Source organism: Papilio machaon, chromosome 25 (assembly GCF_912999745.1).
Source record: "Papilio machaon chromosome 25, ilPapMach1.1, whole genome shotgun sequence".
Lineage (NCBI taxonomy): Eukaryota > Metazoa > Arthropoda > Insecta > Lepidoptera > Papilionidae > Papilio > Papilio machaon.
Genome location: NC_060010.1, coordinates 5406920 through 5421480, shown reverse-complemented (window position 1 = coordinate 5421480; position 14561 = coordinate 5406920). Strand labels below are relative to the sequence as shown.

The following is a 14561-nucleotide window of genomic DNA, read 5'->3' as shown; positions in this document are numbered from 1 at the left end:
ATAGATGCGATAGTTTAGATGGATAGATGTTTATTTGAAGGTATCTCCGGAATAGCTCTACAGATCTTCATGAAATTTGGCATAGATAAAGAACATAGTCTGGATGAACACATAGGCTACTTATAAAGTTATTTCTTAATGCCCCACGGACAGAGTCACTTGCAACAGCTAGTATTAAATATAAAAAATAATATACAAACCCATAAATTAATAGAAATTCTTGAAATGTTTGGTAAAGCCAATTTAGATTACAATTAGAGATAAACAACTGTGGCATTGTGTGGAGTTATCTGTAATGAGCGAAGTTGTGAGAGATTTGTAAAGTTATTTGTTATGGGATCAAGTTATCTTACCTAAGAATCTAAATTCAACATATTAAATGACTATCCGCCCCACCGTCATTCGGATAATCAAATAAAAAACATAAGTTTCTTTTGAAAAATTAAAAAAAAATGTGTTCGCGTAATGACAAGGTTCTGCTAAAGCCTGCTACTTTGTGAACGGTTTATTTATCACCGTCTTAGGATTAAGATTTTAATTTGACAGTGGTAGATAGGTAAGTAATATTTGTTGGATGGATGAATGAACCGGGTCAACCGGTGACATACCACGACCACACTGAAGACAGACATCAAGTGGAAGCAATTCCACGGCCTGATAAGTGTGAGGCCGGAGGCCTAATTTTAGTTCCCTTTCTTTTCCCACCCTTTTCTTATAAGGAGAGGTTAGGAAGATGGATTTGAAAGAGGAGGAGACACCTAGGAAAGTGAAATGTCCTCTATCTTTTCGTCCCCTTCTCCGTCGATTAAGGGTAGACAACGAAGCTGCAATTGCAGATCTTTAGAGACAGCAGTCGCTTCGCTATTTCGGCGAATTCAGGTGTTTGTTTCGTGAACGTGAGCACCAATTAGCCTACACAGAGTCCGACACACAGGATACGTAGCTCCGATGTCTAACATCCCAAGGCATTTTTTTCACTCAAAACAAAAAAAAATGTTATGGTTACGGAAAACATTTTGCGGCTGAAATTGTTATACCCTTGCTTACTTCAAGTAATATTTCAAGTTTTTTTTTCTAATTCAAACGTGAAATGATTAAATTTACTTTCTTCGAGCGGATATTCCGGCTGTATTCTGATAGCGCAATCCTTCTTGTAAATTGAAAACAAACGCTCGTGCAGTTTACGTATTTGCAAAAACGTTTGCTCTCTAACGAGATTTGTTACTGGAATAAAAAGGAAATTTTATTATTGAAACTTTAATCTGTACAAACGGTTGTTTGTTTATTTTTTAAGTAAAAAATTATTACTTTTACATGTTACTTTTACACAAGCTTAAAAAATGGAAAATCTTATATCTATACATATAAAAGAAAGTCGTGTTAGTTACACTATTTATAACTCAAGAACGGCTGAATCGATTTGACTGAAAATTGGTGGGCAAGTAGCCTAGAACCAGGAAACGGACATAGGATAATTTTTACCCCGTTTTCTATTTTTTCATTCCGCACGGACGGAGTCGCGGGTAAAAGCTAGTTTATAATATATGTAAGTAAGATTGGATTGTCTGTATGTAACATTGAATAAAGAAGTATATTTCGTATGATACATTTGCGTAGCTGATAACGAACAACCAATTTTTTAATATTTTTTCTGTCAGTATTTTCGCGATTTTGACGGAACGTTGACGGGAAGGTAGCCGATGCTCGCGGGCATATTATTGTCTCTTTTTAATTCTTCATTTACGAAGTCGTGGATGTTTAAAAAAACGCCAGTGAATTTTGACTGTAATATCATAAATTATAGGTTATATACAAATTTATGTAGAAAACGCAACATAACGGCTAACTGCCAAGTTGCTAGCTTCGGCAACTATTTGCGAACCCTTCTTATGTAAAACGGGCACGTAGTATGAAGCGGTCGCATTTGAAAATCGGATTACTGGTTTATGGAACTTTGTCGCACTCACCGAGGGCTTCTAAGACCAAAATCCTCGTTTCAAACATATTGTTATCTTTGTTTTGTCAAAGATAATTACAGGGATGACGATATGTTTCATATAGAGGTTTTGGTCTTAGAAACCAACGGTAAGAATCACAACAATCCTTTAGTTAAGGTCTATGTTCTAAATAAACTTCTACGAACTACGAACGAAACGAGTACAAAAGTTTAATAGAATATGTTATAATTCACTCATGAGACACGAAAAAGTGCAAGTAGATAGAATTTTCCCTATTTTTTTTACATTATAAGGTAGCAAATGAGCAAGCGGCCAACTGACTTCGCAGAAATAGCGACCGCTGCCCACAGACATCCGCAATTGCATCTGCAAAGATATCTGTCTTGCCTACCTTTAATCAATGCAGGAGATGCACAGATAAAGCTAATTCCCCTACCTATGCGACCTCTCCTCCATCAAATAACCTTCCCTATTCCATGTTTTTCTTAAAATAAAATGGTTGGAAGGAAAAAGGACTCGTCAATTGAAACGCGAAATTAATTCTACTTTACGACTGTCTTCTGTATCTTCTTATTATAGCTTTTGTAATGCATTTTTGGGCAATAACCACTATGATTACTAATAATTTGTAGATTAACATCTTCTCTATCGTTCTCATTTTCTTTGCAAAAAAAAAGTAAACAAATTGTTTTTGTACATATCATTCAACAGTGAAATCCCACAGTGAAGGCCCTTGTTTATGAAATTCATATAAAATTTAATCAAAGGTACACTTAATTGCTTATTCATAACTTAAAATTGAATTTATAAATTGAGATTAATTAAGTTAATTTAAGTTTTTAGACAATTATTACAAAACAAACGACGAAAGCCCATTAGGAGCATCGAAAATAATTGACTGTAGACAACGTAACTTGAAGTTAAACTTCAGTTGCTCAAGTATCAAGTTTAAGTATTAATTATAAATATATTCTGAATATTCATGTTTTTCATATTTAATTAAGAGTTGTTTTATTTAAATTTATTCATAAAGCTTCACGGTTATTATCAAGAGGAACGATCAGAGGCAATCATCATGATGCCCTTTTGTTTCATCGAAGTGTACAGAAAATTACATATATAGTGCGATAGGCTAATCTGGTTACGTAAGAGTGGCGTTGCTATCGCGGTAGTACTTTTATAAAATACTAGCTTTTACCCGCGACTCCGTCCGCGCGGAATAAAAAATAGAAAACGGGGTAAAAAATATCCTATGTCCTTTTCCTGGTTCTAAGCTACCTGCCCACCAATTTTCAGTCAAATCGATTCAGCCGTTCTTAAGTTATAAATAGTGTAACTAACACGACTTTCTTTTATATATATAGATGTAAAAACTTTATAGACATACAATATTACAAAAATAAAGAGAGCTATAATGCGACAAGGATATTGTGAATTTTCGACATCGATAAGGGTCGCTAGTGAGCTCTCATAATTTATTTTAATTTAGGCCGGGTCAGAAAATTTTTCCAGTCATTTATTTGTTGAGAGACAATCTTTATTTCAAAGCCGTTTAATAATCCTGGTAGTCGCTCTAAATTGAAATGGCGCATAGGTCCTTAATATAAAAAAATAAAAGATTTCTATGGGACAGAGTTATTACACATGCAATGGTTTAAAAATTCCACAACAGAGTAAAGTTTATTTTTTTATCACAAGCACACTAAGACGCGAACAACAGCTAGTACGTAACAACCTTAATGATAGCAAGATTTTATGAATGAATTTTTAAACCGAAAAATTCTGGATAGTAGCCATGTATTAAATTATTTTCGAAAACAGTAAAATTATTACGAGTGGTAATAATTTATCTACAGTAGTAATAATTTAACTACAATGGTAGATCCCGCAAAAAAAATATTTGTTGGGTGCACGAATTGGCCGGGTCGGCCGGTGCAATACCACGACCACACAGAAAACAGGCGTGAAGTGGAAGCAATTCCGCGTTTCGTCTGATGAGTGTGGTACTGGAGGCCTAATTTTTGTCCTTTTTTTGGGAAGGGGAAGTTGATTTGGCGGAAGAAGGGACGCATAGGAAGGAGAAATATCTACTTTCTGTGCGTCCCCTTCTCCGTTAATTAAAGGTAGGCAACGCATCTGCATTTACGGATGTCTATGGGCAACGGTCGCCTCGCTATTGCGGCGAATCCAGGTGGCCGTTTGCTCGTTTGCCACCTTATAATATAAAAAAAAGAGTACAAGTAATTTTTTTAGATAAAATAATAATAATAACTACATTCATTAAATTCAAAACCAGAATAAGGTTTAATGAAATGAACCCAAGAACGGTCTGTAATCCACTTAATACTTCGGTCACACCGCATACGGTAGGTTCGATTTGCATACGAATAGAACCTGCCAATACACCAGCCACTAAAGTCTACGCATTGATCTTGCAAGTATTTGATTTTCGTATTTATCGAGCACGTGTGCAATAATCATAACAGTTACGTACTTGGATCAATTAAAAGACTTTGTTGTAGCCCGACAAAGATATCTGATCCGGTGGGCATAAGTTAAACTAAATTATGATAGGTCACTAGCGCCCTCCTGCCAATGACAAAAAGTATCACAAGGTCATTTTCGTACTTAAGCTTATGTAAATGTTTTTTTTTCTTTTATAGCATTTTCTACATCAATGTAGGTTTTATATTTTTTGACAGATCAACCCCGATAGCAAGGCCTCTCTCATTAGGTCAGATATGTTTGATTATAGTTACTTAAAAACATAAAAAAACTTGACTCAAAACATAGTTACTTAATTTTATTATGTCAAAACAAGAAAAAATCTCTTTATCGTTGAAAAAAAAATCAGTATATTTTATATGTTTTCTGGCAGTGAAAAATTTGGTTCTTTCTCTGTGTGTTTCAAATATAATTGAACGAAATAACGTCGTGGAATAATTAAATTGGCATAAACTCTTTTAAACTTCACTAGATTCATGTCAATTTTGACAGAAGAGTTTAAAGTTTTCCAATTTTCCGGGCCACGGAGTACGGGATTGCTTCATTCTGATAGACTTTGGTATTCTGCCAATTTTGGAATAAAAGTGGCTTGTACTATACACAAATTGTGACAGAAAAATGTTGACTGTAAATTACAAGGACGCTATATGGTAGAAAAGAAAACATATTATACATAGATTAACTGTAGGTTGGAGTAAATTTCAAATAAAAAATGTGTTCTTTCCGCCTGTACCTTTACGATTGGCAACGAATTGGCGAATTTTGAAATATTTGAAGATGCTTATGCGCAGACACTTCGTTATTTCGCTTTTCGCCACCTTCTACTATCAAAAATTGTACAAAATGTATTTTGTGTTAACAATTTCGATTTTTAAATAATAAATTTTTTACAACCTTAAGTATTACATAAAAAAATATATGTTTATTATGTTATCTTACATGTCTTACTAATATTATAAATACGAAAGTTTAGATGGATGGATGTTTGTTAGAAGGTATCTCCAGAACAGCTCAATGTATCTGGATGGAACTTGGCATGGATATAGAACATAGTCTGGAATAACATAGGTTACTAATTAAGTTTTTTTAATACCGCGCGGACGGAGTCGTGGGCGACAGTTAGTCTATAGATATAAAAGAGTAAACTAACAGAATGACTGACTGTTAATGTACTATTACTATAAAAATAATAATCAAAGGTCAAATTTAAATTCAACAGGAAAAAAATGTTTAATAATCTTGTAAACCAGTTTGGTTTCTGTTAAAACATTGAAATGTGTATAAAACTTAGAGCGATTTCGTTTTAACAATTACGCATTGTACATCTTACAACTGCAAAATAAAAACATTGAAGTACTTATACCGAAAGCATTGTGGAGATATATATTTATGGTGAAATATTTCTCCATCTTGACGTCAATAATATCAATCTGCTGTCAAAGGGTTAAACCAAGTGTTTAATTAACAATATTTTTTGGAGTAATATAGATTATATTTTATATTCATTTATTTATCATATTTTTCAAAATTGCAATTTAACTGACAATTAATTAATTTATTTGACATATTTTTGAATCCAACCTCTATATTCCACGATCTTGGTGAACACTACGTATTGGTTGGGATCACACACGGGAATATCTCTTCTGGAGACGCTTAAAGACACAATGCCATAGACATACCAGGCACCGGTAGCGTTGGCAAAATCATTGCCAGTCTCGTCGGGTACAAACACGTGGAAACCACCTCCGCTGTCGCCATTACATGCTGATGTTCCTGAAAAATAAGACTACTTGTTAAAATACATAATCCAGATACGTACCAACAACGTCCAGCAGTCGTTCCAGAGCGAGACAAACGTATGCATTCCAATACCTTTTCTCAGCGTTATTCGTACGAATTCGTTAAATGAACCTAAAGGTTAGTAACTAATAACTATTTTCATCAGTCGTTAAAGTTACAATGGACCTAACATCTATGTATTCGGGTAGTCGAAAGTTGGGCGAGAAGGAAATTCGCACAAGAAAATAGTGATATGATCAGTCTGGGGAACAATGACCTGATGCATTGAGATCAAATAAATTGAGTTAAGGGCTGAAAGATTATAATAAATTAAAGTTACTGGAGGAAAACTTGATATTTATCTTTGTTATTCAAACCTTTGACATAGTAAATCATAGTTTATAACAGTTATTATTATTAGTATCTCTGTATACAGTCGCAATAATGCAGTTTAAAATATGGTACAAGTACTTAGTTGAGAGTATAAACGTTTATCTATTGCATATAATTTTCTTAGGTCATCGAAATGTTATCGCTCCCAATAACGATCCAAGGCACAAAGACAATGCAAATAATTATATCCGTAACACGCGTTTTTGACATATTTCTAGGTACAAAAATGTTTTCATCATCACTGAGGGGCTCGGAACCTACCCCAAGTTAGGAGTGACTAGGCCATGGTAAACCACGCTGGCCCAGTGCGGGTTGGTTGACTTTACACATATCTTTGAATTTCTTCTCAGATATGTGCATGTTGCATCACGATGTTTTCCTCCATCCTAAGAACGTCGAATAAATGTACATATTTAAATCGAAAAACACATTGGTACATGGCGAGATTCCAACAGCACCTGCATATTGCAAGTCAAGTGCTTAACCCCTGAGCCACCGACGCTCAAAAGTTTTTACTTACCATTATTAAGACCGGCGCAGAACTTTTTATTATTCAAAAGTCTCGAATAGAAAAGTGGATTTTTCTTGATACAATCAGATTCAGATATTTGAGGCATCGTCGCTTGTCGCAGTTGACTTGATAGTGCATTATTTTGATCGAATCCCCATCCTATCACCTGCAAATTAAAAAGTTTCTATGAACAAAATCTGAGTTGGTAGATTATAAAATTCTAGGAGATCAAAAAAAAAATTGTGATCCTTCTCTGACTAGGTGGGGAAAGGGATGTACAGAAAAAGAAATATTATTTACGTACGATCTTATTTCTGTCTAATAAAGTTATTTATACCTCTTTAACTTGTCACTTCATTATGACATACCAAGAGACCGTATGACTGCCGAAAAGAAACTGACAGTCAGACGAATGCTAGAGTTCAAATTTAATATGTACTTACTGTCCCTACGATTTTTTCTCTATTGGGGAGCTTGTCAACTGCTGTGGGGAACCATAGACAAGCTGGTTGTACATAGTCACCATATAATACTTCAGAGTTTAGCTTTAATAAAGCTATGTCATTGTCCAATTGTTTAGCAACGAAATTATCGTGAACTATTATTTCTTGGACCTGGGAATATTGTGAATCATTAATATTGAAGATTATTTTCAAAGATTAAGATCAAATGTCGAAGATAAGTTTAGGCAAAGTTACCGTTTTCTCCTGAGCTTCCAAGTCTCCACCGGCGATATTATATTTTCCTAGAACAACGTTTAGAGTCTCCGGTACGACCGGTTGACCTCTAACAGTTGTGCAATGCGCAGCTGAAATAAAAAAATACGTTGTTGAATGTGTTTTTATTTTAAAATATTTGATACATCAAAATACTTGAAAAACAAGTTTTCAAATTGCTGTTGTGTTTTGTTTGTAAAAGTTGATATATCATTTTTTTGCTCACATAATATTTAAAGATGTTTTACACTTGAATAAAACGATTGCTTTGATAAGCGTCACTTTGTCAGGTTTGAACTCAAGACTACGAACTCTGATTTCTATTCTTAACCATTAGTCTATTGGCACTAAAGAGTTATTAGAAATTTGAGTATGAAAAAAAGAATGGATTGCGTAAAAGATGACAAAAGAATTGAAAGATTCACTGCAGAAGTGTCACTGGTAAAAGAGGAAAACAAAATAATTTGAGTTGTTCTTTAAAGTGAATAAAAGAGTAACGGCCGAATACTGAAATGACAGTTAAATATGTAACAGCATATTAAATGATAAGGCCATGCATAAACTCCAAAATTCCATTGAAATTTTGACGTCTGTCAGTTTGTTAGCGGAGCTTACATTAAGATTTGTTTCAGTATTCGGCCAAATTGTAGGAACTTCTTACTTTTACCTGTTAGCACGAAGGTTTTTGACAAAAGAGTTCCACCGCATATGTATTTTATAATGTTTCTTTTAATTCTGTATAACGCAGCATGCCACGGCCAGTCTCCTGGCTTCGTATCCGCTCCATTTACAATCAGTTCTGTATGTTCAACTTTTCTACGACCACACGATCCATCGGGTACTTTCAAGTGACTTTCTGCGGATAGTTTTGTACCCAGAATTAGATTATCTAAGTAACCCTAAAATAGTAATTGAAGTTTTTATAATGCAAGTTCGCAAACTAAAGTAGCATCGAAAGTGACTACTTTATACTCCAATAACTTAGAAGGTATCTGATGCGTGTCTACCTTTAAAAAACCGAGAAAATTATATACAGGTTTTTGATGATGTATTTCCCTGATCCCAAACAGATTCCTGTCTTATTCTATCCTTACTACAATAGGGAGGGAAGAGAAGAAGGAAAATGATTAAAATTGACCTCCAGAACACACTCATTAGACAATACGCAAAATAACTTCTACTTGACGCATATCTCCTGTTTGGACATGTTATTTCTCCGGGTCATTCTTGCATCAACTAATGCTGCTGCAGACTTCAGTGTTGAATATAAAAGTTTGAAAGAAGTTCTTGCTGTTACTAGTAGTCTACTAAAATTGTGATTTCTATTGATCTCTTACCTTATTTGGCGATTTACAATATTCAACTGTGTTAATATTTAAGCTCTCAAAGTACGGTACAGTTCCTGTTACTGGACCTTTCACTATGAATCCAACTGATTCTGCATTATCGAAGAAATTAATAATAAATACGTTATCATTGTGAACAGATATTCTAGCTTTCGCCGAGTCATACTGGAAAATAAAGAAAAAATAATTTTAGTTATTTGAACACAATGTTAACTATGATTTTCTTCTACGAAAAAATAGTTTGACGGCTAATTTTTTTAGAAAATGAAAGTTACGAAATAAAACTACCTCTCGTATGTCCTCAACTGGTCACTACTATAATGAATATTTCTAATACGAAATACCATTTCACACTGAGTGCAGTGTTAATTCACTATATCTAAATATTAATAAAACTGAAGTGTGTGTGTGTAATATCGAAAAAAAAACACATTTCGTACACATGATGTGTTTACGTGGCTGATTACGAAAATATGCATTTGAATCTGAAAGAACACGTATGCTAGTCACGGGCGAAAGCTCGTGTAAAAATAAATATAGTATACTTACAAGTGTGACAACAGCTTCTGTGTCGAATTTCAATTTAATTTTGGTATATCTTGGTACACTTTTTCTAATGAATACATTGTATTGGTTCTCTTCACCCGGAGGTCTACCCGGTTCAAATGACACGGTTATATCCGTCTCATTATTACACGGGTATGCGTGTAAAAGCGGATTACCGACAAACGCCCACCCATCCTGAGTATGTACACTAATTAATAAAGTCGAAAAATAGAATAATACAGTTTTCATAATAAGTATTTTCATTATTTTGAAATTGGAATCTTTTGATTCGTTTCACGCGGTTATGTCTACGAGATCTCCAGTACTATTGATGATAACTCGCAAATCTAGTACAAAATCATCTGTAGCTAACAAAGTGATGACTCGTTCAGTATTAAAAATGTCAAAACAATTTCTGTGATCAATAAGAAAGTAAAAATTTATTTAGCTTTACTATTTTGGTATTTTTTTGCCAAATTCAAAAAGAAGGAGGTTATCAATTCGACTGTATTTTTTTATGTGTGTTACCTCGAAACTCCGCCACTGGTGGTCCAATTTTGATAAAAATTATTTTAATAGAAAGGAAGTGCTTGCAGATGGGTCCCATTTTTTTTTTTAAATAACTAGAAGATTAGTAGATTTTGAATTTAGCTTCAAAATGTGTTGCGAAAATTAGAGACATTTTTGCTTCCAGCGCTTACGTAGTAGGCTAAACTAGGACCTACATAAAAATTATGTATCGAAGAATTGTAGCTCTTTAAATGTGCTAAATAAAAGTCTGCGATAGCAAATATATTTCCTTTATAGTTTTCTCACAATAACCATTTTTTTCTTTAGAAACATCAATTATCGTCAACCAAGTAATGCTCTATTTTTTTCGTTTATGTTTTAATTTTTGATATTTTTACATCGTAAACTATATATAGACGGATTTTTTCAAGTTCAAGTTCAAGTTTGACATATAAATGTAAGACCAATTTCGAAATGTCAAAAGTGTGCTTGACGCAAAAGATTACCAATGCAATTGGAAAATACAGGAAAATGTAGCGAAAGAAAAATTTTAAATGAAATAAAACATTTGTTAAAATGTTTATTATTATTCTTTTATAAGTACATATATTTATCTAAAACAAATTAAAATTTAAAAATTACTTATCAAACAAAATATTCTGTTTTACTGTTGTTGTAAAATCTATAAAGGTATATAAAAGAAAGTCGTGTTAGTTACACTATTTAAAACTCAAGATCGGTCGAACTGATTTAGCTGAAAATTGATGGGGAGGTAGCTTAGAACTAGGAGACGGACATAGGAACTTTTTTATCTTGTGTGCATTTTTTTTTATTCCGCGCGGACGGAGTTGCGGGTAAAAGCTAGTTATTAATAAGTGTTTTAAAAATGTCAAGAAATATAATATAAACATGAGAAAAGAGGTTGTTATGTAAATGTTGTAATGTAAATAACAACACTGGGGAAATTTACCACAAAAAGGCATTCGAAAGCCTTCTAACACGCCTCACTTCTGTGCTCTGAATGTTCCATCTTGAGGTATAAGTTGTTTTACATGTTATCTTTTGTCAAAATTAGAAATTTCAAATCAGTAAAAATAAGATTGAGGACTTATAGTAAAAATGTAAATTATTAAGTTTTGGTGCATTTTCCTTGTTGCTAATTTTTACATTGCCTGCGACATGACAGATGTGTCGATGACGCATAAAACCAGTTGCATGCATTTTGTTTTTCCTAATACATTTATGGAGGTTATCTTAGTATTATACAGAATACATTATTGTGTATTATGTATATAGAATACATTACTTTCGTAAATCACCTTAAATCTACAATTTTTTTTAACTCGATTCAAAGCTTTATTTATATGTTTAATGCCGTAGATAATCTTTTGAATTTCTCATAAATACAAATTGACAGAGCGCCAAATTTCATCGTTACCATCTTGATGGGTGGCATTCCACAACGACGAGGTTTTCACGAAACTTTCTACCTCGCACAGCCGCGTTGTGGAATACTCTGTCCTCGGCGGTATTTCCAAACAGTTACGACTTAGTTCCAAACAGTAAGAAAAGAGCGTATAACTTCCTTAAAGGCCGGCAACGCATCTGCGATTCCTCTAGCGTTGCGGATGTCCATGGGCGTCGGATCAAATAACTTTCGGTTGCTCGTTTGCCCCCTTCTCCTATAAAAAAATGCTCCTGAAAAACAAGAATAGCAATTTTTATGTAAAGATAAATTGTAGTTTAAAAATGCTGTACGTTATACACAAGCTACGTGCCGTGGTATTTCGTGCCTTGATTTTCGCCCTTTTTATAAGGAGTAGATGGGAAGGGGAAATGTTTCTGTGTGTTTCTACCTCTGTTGATTAAAGGTAGGTAATGCATTTGAAATCGCGGATGTCTATGGGCAATGGTAGCTTCACTATGATGAGGACTTCAAATGATCGCTTGATCGTTTGCCATCTTAAAATCTTACTAATATTATAAATGCGAATGTTTAAATGGATGGATGGATGTTTGTATGAATGTATCTCTACAACAGCTCAAAAGATCTTAATGAAATATGACACAAATGTAGAACATAGTCTGGTTCTTCCAGACTATGTTCTAGGCTCACAGGCACAGTCACAGTTCTTCACAGGCTACTTATTAAGTTTTTTTTAATTCCGCGCGGACAGAGTCGCGGGCGACAGCTAGTATAAAAATTTTGAAGCTAAATAAGAATTCATTTTTCCTTATAAATAACATGTTTAAACCAGATTGTAAACAGGAATGTGTTTATTGTACTACTGGCCAGTTGATGCGAATCCAGTTTATAATTAATAATAAATACTTACCTTATGATGTTCGTTTAAAAAATCCACTTTCATTATAGGAATATTGATTATTAATTAACATATTTAATTTTAAGAACCCATAGATAAATATAAAGTTATTAAAACAAACCAACAAAGAGGTAAACATTTTTAACTGTTGGTTTCTGAGAACAAAATCTCTAAATAAAACATGTCATCATTGTATTTGACAAAACAGAGATAATAATATGTTTTAAACATTGTTGTCCTTCCCAGTAACGTAAGTCTTCCATCATCTCAAACGTCACTCCCTAGATCATGACACCTATACTGCAATCTGGCATCTCTTCATGCCTACCTCTACCGGTGTACCACTTCACATGGGATCCTTTTCAAATTAGATTCTTCTTATAGTATGCTAGCTTACCTTATTCTTACTAATTGCTCTACTATTGGTGCTACTCATCAATAGCTCACTATACGTCCCAAATGAGGGACTCGGAGCTTACCAGAAGTTAGGGGCGACTAGGGCATAGTCAACCACGCTGACTTAGTACGGGTTGGTTGACTTTACAGATATAATTGAATTTCTTCTCAGATATGTGCAGCATCACGATGTTTTCCTTCACCGTAAGAACGTCTATTAAATGTACATTATATAAATCGAAAATCGAAAAACACATTGGTACATGACGGAATTCGAACCCAGGACCTGCAGATTGCAAGTCAAGAGCTCTCATTGGTGCTACTATCAGACTTCATCTAAAAGATTCTATATCTTATACCGAGAAGAGTGGCGAGACAGTACTCTCGGTGGAGATCTCTTTATTTTTAAACAAGTAGCCAAGTGCTCGGCCTAGCATAGATACAGTCTTATCTTCAGCCTAGTAAATAGAATAGTATCCGTACCCAGCCCCCGCTTCTTAGCAATGTACTCACTGACTGTCTCGTCGCAATTTTAAAAATATGTATAAACACTCATCCGGCCACAGCACTGTTTAATCCCAGTAATATTTTACTGTCTCGTTACCTTTACTAACCCTAGTTATATATGGATCATTGTAGTCTGAATTAAATAAACATTACAATATCTATATATATAAAAGAAAGTCGTGTTAGTTACACTATTTATAACTCAAGAACGGCTGAATCGATTTGACTGAAAATTGGTGGGCAGGTATCTTAGAACCAGGAAACGGACATAGGATAATTTTTACCCCGTTTTCTATTTTTTTTTATTCCGCGCGGACGGAGTCGCGGTTAAAAGCTAGTTATTAATATTATTGTTACTCTACTCGGTAGCTGTAATCAACCTAATAGTATTGACACCAGACAATATTATCAATATTATTAACTGGTTTATGAATTGCAATAAAGAACATTAATAATTAAAGTATTTTTTTTTTAAATAAAATATGTTGTATTAAAAAACGAATGCTAAATTTTAAAAGGTCAACGACCAGGATCTTTCCTTAAAATATTTTAACATGTCAATAACATTTGTATAAATCAAAAAATGTTATTTTATATTTCTTTAATTAGATATAAAAAATATTTATCGAAACATGTATTTGTTTTTATATAAATTAATATTAATATAATCTCAAATATATAAAAGTCTCGTGTCACAGTTTTCGTTCCCGTACTCCTCCGAAACGGCTTGACCGATTCTCATGAAATTTTGTGAGCATATTGAGTAGGTCTGAGAATCGGCCAACATCTATTTTTCATACCCTTATTAAGTTTTTTTAACTGCGCGCGGATGGAGTCGCAGGCGACAGCTAGTATTAATAACATCTCAAATAGAATAGCAATATATTTTTTTATTTGCTTTTTAAAAACCTTATCTTATATTGAGCATACAATTTTCCTCTTTCAAGGATAAATATAATAATAGGTATATTTGAAGACATGTTTTTTTTAACAAAAGCATTTCAATGATTTTTCTTGTAAACATTTTAAAAGCAATCTCTTTATTTATCTTAATCTTGCTTCTTACT

At 33.6% G+C, this 14561-nt stretch overlaps 1 protein-coding gene across 1 annotated transcript; it reads right to left on the bottom strand.

Moving 5' to 3' along the window:
* Positions 1 to 5984: 5984 nt before the first annotated feature.
* Positions 5985 to 10072, bottom strand: LOC106721726 (chymotrypsin-like elastase family member 2A). Its single transcript, XM_014516767.2, has 7 exons — positions 9761 to 10072; positions 9203 to 9376; positions 8533 to 8764; positions 7848 to 7957; positions 7593 to 7763; positions 7159 to 7315; positions 5985 to 6239 (listed from the first exon to the last, which is right to left on the bottom strand). The coding sequence occupies exons 1-7, from the start codon at positions 10019 to 10021 to the stop codon at positions 6019 to 6021; spliced, it is 1326 nt and encodes a 441-aa protein (XP_014372253.2). The 5' UTR covers positions 10022 to 10072; the 3' UTR covers positions 5985 to 6018.
* Between the last annotated feature and the right edge of the window lie 4489 nt (positions 10073 to 14561).